At 41.9% G+C, this 9,526-nt stretch overlaps 2 protein-coding genes across 9 annotated transcripts in view; one reads left to right on the forward strand and one right to left on the reverse strand.

Moving 5' to 3' along the window:
* The window catches only part of mical2a (microtubule associated monooxygenase, calponin and LIM domain containing 2a), a 42,032-nt gene extending 33,413 nt beyond the window's left edge, over positions 1 to 8,619 (reverse strand). For 4 of the 5 annotated variants that reach the window (XM_013913020.1, XM_013913021.1, XM_013913019.1 and 1 more), the window contains exon 1: positions 8,517 to 8,619. The gene's annotated coding sequence lies outside the window, so the exon portion shown is untranslated. The remainder of the gene's footprint in view (positions 1 to 8,516) is intronic. The other variant, XM_013913022.1, reaches the window with a different exon arrangement.
* Positions 4,769 to 9,526, forward strand: part of dkk3a (dickkopf WNT signaling pathway inhibitor 3a) — a 19,452-nt gene continuing 14,694 nt past the window's right edge. For 2 of the 4 annotated variants that reach the window (XM_013913023.1, XM_005741571.1), the window contains exon 1: positions 4,769 to 4,962. In XM_013913023.1, coding sequence (XP_013768477.1) covers positions 4,937 to 4,962 — 26 coding nt within the window. In that variant the 5' untranslated portion in view covers positions 4,769 to 4,936. Of the gene's footprint in view, positions 4,963 to 8,704; positions 8,763 to 9,526 lie in introns of those variants that run through there. The other 2 variants (XM_013913024.1, XM_005741572.2) reach the window with 2 other exon arrangements.

The raw sequence follows: 9,526 nt of genomic DNA on the forward strand, positions 1-9,526 counted from the left end.
TTGTCATCACTATTGTCTGTTGCTGTATTTTCTCTATGCAATGACATCATTTTACTCTAAACTTTGGTGAGTGCTCAATAAGCTCTCATGCCCTTGGTGGACGGCTCAGTCAAAGAGATGTTTACTGCATTTATGTATTCACATTACAGTCTAAGCAAAGTGGTAAAACAGGCACCCTTATTGGAAACATCTGCTATAGGAGCCTGCGAGGACTATTGAAAAGGTACCACTTACTGTCTTCAGAGCCAAGTCGATGCTCAACACTCTAACTGCACTGTCTCTGGCAGAGTCCTATGACTTCACCATCCCTGCCTGACAGAATGGAAAGTCACTTGTGGGCCGACACAGTGAATCCGCAAAGCAGCTGTAAAAAATATAACTAATGACAGATGAAGCAGGCTGAACGCACATGCACACACGCCATACACGTCTTATGTCTAACCATATAATGCTTAATAGGATTGGAGATTTTGATTGCATGTAGGTTTAAGTTTCCTGTGTGTTTAGAAAGGAGTATAATTAAGTGAAACTACCTTAGTCCTGAGAAGATCAAGGGAAGTGATTAATTGTAAAAAGGCTGGTTTTTATATAGAAATAGCTTTGGTTTGTTTGTTTTAATTATCAATCCAGGAAGTACTAATATCTGATAAATTGTCAGTGATGTCACAGTACTTTGTGCAATCATTTTTTTGTAAAAAAAAAAAAAAAGAAACAAAACTCCTAAACAACTAATGCTTGTTTGGAACAGTGGCCAAGAGAAAGGCTCTTTTCCTCTTAAAAAAGAACTTGTAAGCACAGCTTAGGTTTGCAAAGTCGCATCTGAACAAACCACAAGACTTCTGGAAGAATCTCCTTTGGTGAGACAAGACCAAAGTGAAGATGTTTGACCATAATTCCCAGCACCACATCTGGGAAAAACCAAACACAGCATATCAGCACAAACACCTCATACCAACTGTCAGCCAAAGTGGTGGAGGGGTGATGATTTAGGCTTTTTTTGTTTTGTTTTTTTGCAGCCACAGGACCTTAGAGTTATTGAGCCCACCCTGACCTCCTCTATATAACAACTTGTTCGAGAATCAAATGTAAGACTAACAGTAAGCTTGGCCTAAACTAGGTCATGCAAGAGGACAATGATCCCAAGCACACGGCTCTCATGTTGGGTCACTGGAGCAGGTAGCTCTCCAAATTTGATTTGGCAGATTCTTGTAAAGAAAAGTGGGACAAAATTCCTCCACAACAAATTGACAGAATGACACAATCCTACAGAAAACGATTACTTTAGGTTCTTGATGCTAAATGTGGTTTTTCAAGCTACTGAATCATGCGATGTACTTTGTTTTTCACAGTACTGTGAGAACATTTTATCTCATTCCTGCGTACGGATGAGCATGCAACTGAGTGTCCTACATATAAAATGAAAGCACTGACGAGCCTTTGAGAGACACCGCCAGGTATCAGTTTTCAGTATGAGGAATCTTAGGAATGTGAAAGTGTACCTGCAACACCTACACAACAAAAATCTTTAAATCTTTATGTCCTCCTACACTACTCTATAAGATATATACTTTCTTTGTCTGTGGCCCTCAGGAACATGTTAATTTGTTACTAGCAAAGCCAGAAATAATTTTTTAAAAAGAGGCATAAACAAAACATTTTGTACCCTATGTAGTATGGCCTTTGTATACCTGTGTATCTGAAAAATGGCACCAAAGAGGGGGGGGGAAGCAACAACGATTCATTTACTTGTGACTTTATGGTGTCAGTCTGTTTGTTTTTTCATTATTATTCAGTTGAATCAATTTTTTCTCTAAATTTTCATAGATATGGCATTCACACTGGCCACTATTTTCCCTACTGGCAACCCTTTTTCTTTACTTTAAGTCAGTTGACTTCTGTTTGCTTTGGCTTCATTGATTTGATGAGTCTGCTTAGTTGAACTGGCAGTTTAAATGATCTGCATGTTGATGTTATAGACTCTGGGTGGATGTGTATATACCACGAGGTAAATGAACAAAGAAGGAAAGGAAAACAAACGTTCAAAACCACCATGAGAAAACTACAAGGCTTCAAACATAAATCCTTTCAACTAAACAAAAATGTGAATACAAAACTAATAATAATGTTGCGCAAAATAAGTAAATAAATAAAAACACCGGCCCACTTTAACCCATGACTATGCCATGCCATTTTGGCTCTTTCATCTATCTTTACGTGACATCCCCTGGTGACTAATAGGCGAGCAGGATTTTCTTTCCTGTGTTGCTGTTTAGGCTCACATCGGTGTGATGTTTAATGGCCCGCAGTGAGGAATTAATAACTTCCCTCAAATGACTTAAAGCAAAGAAAAAGGGTTGCCAGTAGGGAAAATAGTGGCCAGTGTGAATGCCATATCTATGAAAATTTAGAGAAAAAATTGATTCAACTGAATAATAATGAAAAAACAAACAGACTGACACCATAAAGTCACAAGTAAATGAATCGTTGAATGAAATGAATGAAAGGCCATTTTGAAAATGTAAGGCATGAAAGTAAACACTTGTCAGAAAAATCACTACTCAAGTAAAGTACAGAGACATAAAAATTCTACTTAAGCACAGTAATGAAGTATTTGTACTTCGTTACTCCCCACCTCTGCCTAGTGGTGGCTGAGGTTTGCAGTATCAGTTTCTCAATGAAGAGACCTCCACTCAGATAAAAAACAAACAAACATGTGCACACTAAGGATGTTCCAGTCAATTAATTTCATAGTCGACTAAACGAAGGGGGGGAAAAGTAAACTAACAAGCTAGTCTAAGACTAAGAAACACTCAACTATGATGTTAAATTCGAAAACTATTTAATAGACTATGTCAAAAATTGATAAGAAAACAATTTTAAACCATTTATGACATTTTTGGTGTTCATATCGCACTTTTAGACTCTATAAAAGCAAACATAGACCCAGAACCATGGACTGAACTACCAAGCTTCTGGTAGATCTAGCTCTACGTCATGACCAGAAAAGGACATCAGTGCTCCCACCAAAAAAAGTCATCAAGGAGGTTTGATTCACAGTCAAATATTCCAACTTCCACTTTAAACCAGCGAGCGTCCAGTGAGTAACATTTAGCCTATCACAATCTGTGATTAGTGGTCATAAGTGGACGGATATCCTCTGAACATGTGCAACAGTATTAGCTCATTAGCTCATAAGCCTTTTTTCTTTTTACATGTAAAATTATTAACGGGAACAGTAACCTATTAAGATACATTAGATAACTTGATGGTTGAGAGAAAGACACGATCTCCAAAAGGCAAACATCAGCCAATAATAACAGTGGACTGATACATCGTTCCGACTCTAGTGCAGACTGTTTGGAGGTCAAAGAGCAAACTATATCTGGGTTTTAGCTACACAGGCAAAGCTTGTTAAAAAGATCAATTCAGTGGCAGATTCCACAGAAGTCTGACAGCAAATAAGTACAGAATATCAACATTTTTATCTCTAAGAGATACTCTTAACTCACTGAGTGTAAGACAATCAGTGATTGAACAACACCATGTGAAAACATTGGTTGTGCTTTAAACCTAAAGGCAATAAATACAATGTAAGAAACTGGATCAAGTGTCAATGCACTGTCTTCATTTGTTTCTGCAGAGCACGGAGCTTCTGGCTATCAGGATACAATAGGAAGCTGACAACACAAGGAAAACATTGGGAGTGCTGGGAAATGCACATACTGTAGTGCCGTCAGCCAGCAACAGTAATTACAGACTGGATTGAAGAAAACCAGGAAGGAACCCTCTGTAGACCTGATAAGCAGGCAGCTTGCCTCTGAAAACATTGCACTCATGTGGACTTCAGCCTGTGGGCTCTGCCCTCCACCAGGCCCCAAAGCTCCACAGTATTATCTCAGCTCTCAGAAATCTGGCTGCGTGTTCAGGCAGCATTGCCAAAACAAAGGAAGATTTGTCATGAGATAGGTAGAAAGACTGACAGATCACAGTATACATCAGTCAACTTCAGAGGGGGAAAGGTCTAAATTCACTCAAACGGGAGCAGACTTGTGAAGCTTCGGGGCTGCTTTCTGGAGGCCCATTTGACCTGCAAGGCGTGTTCTCCACATGGCTCTATCAGAAAATAATTTATCAAGAGTCGCACTGACACCAACAATTTACAGGAGCAATTATTACATCTACCTACACGTTATTAGAAGTCCCTACAGTCTCCTTAATAAACCAATAAACGGACTCACGACAACCTAACATTACACATCTGTGAACTTGGACCACTCACACCACAGAGAGGCACATTAAAGGTTTGGACAGCCGTGTATCACTGCCTGGCAGGAACAGCAGCTTCTGTACGCCAGCAATCATGAAAGCTAGTCTTGGAATAGACAAGTGTCATGTTGCAAAAGAAAACAGCACATGATACGAAAGGACATCGTCACAAGCAAAAACATGTAAACAAGAGACTCTGTAAACTAGATTAGCGCCAGAAAAACCCACAAAATTGCACAAAGTTCAACCCAATAAGAGTCAGAGTTTGGTACCATCAGGCTAACGCTTCAGGTGATGCACCGCACCGCAGTAAAATTACTACAGCTGTGTCGGTCCTTCAGTGGCTCCAGCTTAACTGTGTTTATATGCGATATGTGCCAATGTTGCAATGTAGAAATGGGGAAGCAGAAATGTGTTTGTTTGCTGTCCTATTTTAAGCTGACCTGAAGTGGCAGAGATGACTCCTACGAGTCAAATGGGAACTTTAACCATAGCGCAGATGATTAAGCAGCAGACCACACGGAACGACGGGCCGCACCTATCTCCCAGAGCTCCTGTCTCTTTTAGTGTAGCTGATGCCTGGACACATGTGCCTGTTTTTTATGCTGTGGAACAAGGAAGGAAACATATTGCAGAGAGGAAGGAGAAAGTTTACAACACCTCCCTGGCAATGATGACTACAAGCTTCCACTCTGGGTCAGTGTTTCAGGCTGTTGTCATTGTTTTTACTGTACCTCACATATTTTTAACAATTCAGTTCACAAAGACATTCAGTGATTTTAATACTCGACAAGCTCACAAGTAGATGTCTTGATGACTGTAACCATCTAACCTAATCCTAACCAAGCAACAAACACTGTTTCAGAGGCAGAACTGGGTCGAAACACCATGAACTGTGAAATGTATTAGCACAATCACGACCTTCACAATCATTAATATGATTCAAAAGTCCCACAGTTTCACCAATCATTAATACTAAAAAAAGGAACGAAACGATTTTTTAAAAAAGGAATGGAGGAAAGCCATCCACTGTGGCAACTCGTTAAGGGAGCAGGGGGCAAATTTCCCTTCAACTCAACCTGACTTCATATTTTTCACCTGGATGCCTGCACACCACCTGCAAGATAAGCCCCTGTTGCACAGATCTAGAAACTGCTCACCAACCCTGTTCCACCCGAAAGATCCTTGCGGCCTCTATCAAACCTTGACCATGACCCTGATCAGGTGACCCTGAATCCTCCCTTAGTTCGCTGCAATAGGCCTAGGCTGCCAGGGGCTTCCCACAGTGCACTAAATGTTTCGTGTTCACTCACCTTCTTCACCCACTATGTGCTTCACACCACTTTTTATTTAATTATTAGTTATTAATCTCTCTTCCAGAGCAGGTTTTTTGTGCTGTCTTCCTTCCCTCAGCCCAACCTGTCATCGCAGATAGCTGGCCCTCGGTGAGCCTGGCTTTTCCTGTTAAAGGGAATTTTTCTTCCCACAGTCTAGCATTCACACACTTACACTCCAGTAGATACATCTTGCCCAAGAATACTTTGGCATGCGGAGCTGAGGAATCAAGGATTGAACCACCAGCCTTCTGATCACCGAGCATGAGCCACAGCTCAGGCCAGTGGATTTAAACCCAGGCTCTTCTTACTGTGAGGTGATTACTAGCGCTTACTAGTGTTGACCATCACACAACCATGCCACCCACTGTGCGTATATAAATTGACCTGTTTTGTCAGGCAAAGGTCTTAAAACCCTGATAACTATCCTGAAACTAAAGATAGACTTTGGTCTATTAAATAACGTTTCTTTTAGATCCTTCATAAGGACCATAAAACTGTAGTTCCTCAGTTGGCACCATGAGTCAAGGGGGCTGTGCAGCTTTCTGCACTCACTGAACCTCCAGGGACTGTTGTTAGGTTAAACTCCAGTAAAGCTGGTAAATGCCAACTAAAAATGAAATGCTGCCATGGGAATTTGCAATGTAAGCTACTGAACCCTGTCACACTCATTTTTCCAACAGTAAAGTGGCAGTTTACAAATGGGGACGTTTGTATGCTTCTGTTTCACCAGTCAGTTTATCGCACTGGTTCCTCATGTGTTACAATGGTTCAAGAATCTGACGTACAGCCCCTATTGCTGCTTGATGTTTGTGTATTCTTTCAGATGTACAGTACACTTCAGTGCTAAAAGGAGACAACCAGGAATCACAGATGAATCTGTCATAGCTCACCATGTTTGGCACACGAGCGTCAAAGCCACTGAGACAAGAATATACAGTTTACTGTGACTTCCAACGCATTTTACATCATAATGCATGAAGCCAAAAAAAGGGTAAATGAAGGGGGAATTCGAGCGAGAGGAGAATTCTGCGGTCGCACTTCGATGTTGATGCAGAAAGAGGTTGTTTACTATAAAATATAAAGTCCAGCAGGGATTAAAACAAAACAAAAACAAAAAACACTCTTTCCATGCTGGAGAATAATCTTTCATTCTGTCTGTGAAGGTTCTCAGTCATCCAGGTCATCGTAGTCAAAGGAGCTTGCAAAGAAAAGCGTCTGGACTTCTTTAAGTTGCTTGAAGACGTTTCACCTCTCATCCGAGAAGCTTCTTCAGTTCTAAGGTCAAATGGTGGAGAGTCCCAGATATAAACCTAGTGGGAGTAACCCCCCACACAGGGACAACAGGACCCCCTGATGATCCTCTAATCGCCTGAGCCAAGGTGTGAAACTGGGTGTGGGTCCCAATCAGCCAGAGTCTCGGGTGAGTTCATTTTGAAACCTGGCCCCACCTTATCATGCGAATTCCTGAGGTCAGATGGCCCAGGATGTGAGTGGGCGTTAAGGCGTCTGGGGAGAGATCTCAGAAGTGGATTATAGATGGCAGAGAGTTGGTGTCGTAAACCCCCGCCTCTGTTCAAAGATGGTCGCTCACAGTGGACATAGATGGCTTCTTTCACTCCTCTTTCAAACCATCTGTCCTCTCTGTCCAAAATGTGAACATTGGCATCCTCGAAAGAGTGTCCTTTATCCTTAAGAAAGATGCAGATGGACTGCTGAGTCTTGTCCTGTGGAGGTGGCTCTTCTGTGTTGTGCCATGCACTTGTGAAGTGGCTGTTTGCTCTCTCCAATGTAGAGGTTTGGGCATTCCTCGCTGCACTGTACAGCACTGTACAGCAATCTTTCATTCTCACAGTTCGATGGGCAAACCTAAGCTGTATCTAAACTTCACATTCTTAAACTACACAGGAAATGATTGCTCACACAGCACTAGGAAGGAGCGCTACTGCTATTTGTATGACTCTTTAGAGCTTCCAGAAAACTGTGTCTCATGAATCATCTCCCAAGCCATATGAAACATAGCAGCCGGCGAGCTCGTGCAGTATGTTGAAACACATGGAAGAAGGATAAACAAATTAGTCCAGGCTGAAGGGCTTTTTCCTGCTTCATCAGGAAGACCTGCTAGATGCAAGGTCCAGCTGTGTATTAACTTGTAGTTACACTGCAAAACATTAACAGGTGGCTTCTGCCTCTCATTGAGCTTCTTTTTAGTAGCCGGCCTGTAAAGGCTGCCAACACCACACCTTTCTTTATTATGCAACGTATGTCGGTGTGTAGCTCAAAATAAATAAAGTCTGAGGTGGTATTTAGAGTCTAGAAGCCACTGAGTAGGTGGTTGTGAGAGGAAGAGTTAACTAACCAGCAGCTTTACCTTTTTGAACTTCGATGCATAGAAAATATCTCATTCCGGGTTTTAAATAAAGGTCCCTGGAGTCATGTTTGACAGGCTGGCACACTACACACGATTTATGGCTTACAGCAGCACAACAGCACCAAAAACAAACAAAACTAAACTAAAGTAGGCTGGGCGAAGTGCAGATAACATTTTTTGTTATCAGAGAATAGGAACGAGCCTCTGTCAGATGTCTGACTGCTCTCAGGCAGCCTTCAACCGGGAAGCGATATGATCACGCTTCAGTTTTTGGCACCAGTTCAGAAAGCTCCAACGACATGAGAAACAGTGATCGTGGATAAATCAGTAAACAAACGAAACAGCATACAAAGTAATGACTGGAGTGAATCCTGGATTTCTCGCTAACAGCGTGCCTGTCATTCATTCCCGGTGTAATAACTGCTAACTTTGATCGCGTTGCTTAACAGGATCAAAAACTTCTATCAGGTGTCTCACGGTCACACCTCCCACAGCTGGCACTAATGACATCAGAAACGTACACAGCGTGAAAGAGCAGAACTTACCTTGTGCGCCTTTCTGCCTGAGCCTTCGGTTAATCGAGCTGCGGGACTGCTGTGGAAAGTAAAGTGCGTCCTCAGTCAGACTGACAGGCAGTAGTTTCTGTGCAGCTGCGTCCAGCGATTAAGGGGCGGTGCTCTAACGTGGGACACATCCCACGTGGGCACAGCGCCTGTGGCTGCTGTTTAATCCACACTTTCTCAGGGAAGGGCACCGCTCCGCCGACCACCTGCTGTCTGCGCAGAAAGCAGGTGAGAGCTGCCCGCACAACACACTGGATCCACCCCTGAATATTAAAGGATTACCAACGTAAATAAATACTTCAAATCAAAAATACTTTTATTTAAAAAGATTTTTAAGTCATTATTACTGAGGAAGATCCAAATACACTAACTAAACACATCTAACTAAATCTGTAAATATCAAAAAAGTTATTCGGGTGGAAGACGAGACTACGAGGCGCCAGAAACTCCACTTAGTCAACACTGGGTCATGTTTTGCAGCTTGTCAGCAGGAAATGTACAAAACCACAGCACCGTGGACAAAACCTGTGAGCAAACCATTTGAAAAAAGGCTTAAAATAGGCGGCAAGGACGGATATAGGTTTATTTTTAAAGTGCGTTGCGCCATCTTGTGGCCTGTTTTTGAAATAGAAAGAAAACTACCACGTCTCACGCTTCTGTTTGAGCGGGTTTCCACTGGTACGCTGGACCGGTGAACACCGGGGTTGGTTGACAGGTTGCTTGTTACTGCCACATCAGTGTGCAGTGTGGATTTCTGTCACACATATATCACACATTTGACCTGACAATAAGCCCATTTTGCAGTTCTGTTTGTGGAAAACTTCTCAAATTCAAATTTTATTTGTCACGTACACAGTCATACACAGTACGATATGTAGTGAAATGCTTGGACAACTGCTCGTGACCTAAAGAAAACAAAAAAGGAAAAGGCTATGAATAAGATAGGAAATAAATATGAAAAATTAAAAAGGGTAAATTTAACTAGGAAGGAA

This window comes from Pundamilia nyererei, unplaced genomic scaffold (assembly GCF_000239375.1).
Source record: "Pundamilia nyererei isolate P.nyererei 1_Seehausen unplaced genomic scaffold, PunNye1.0 scaffold00112, whole genome shotgun sequence".
NCBI lineage: Eukaryota > Metazoa > Chordata > Actinopteri > Cichliformes > Cichlidae > Pundamilia > Pundamilia nyererei.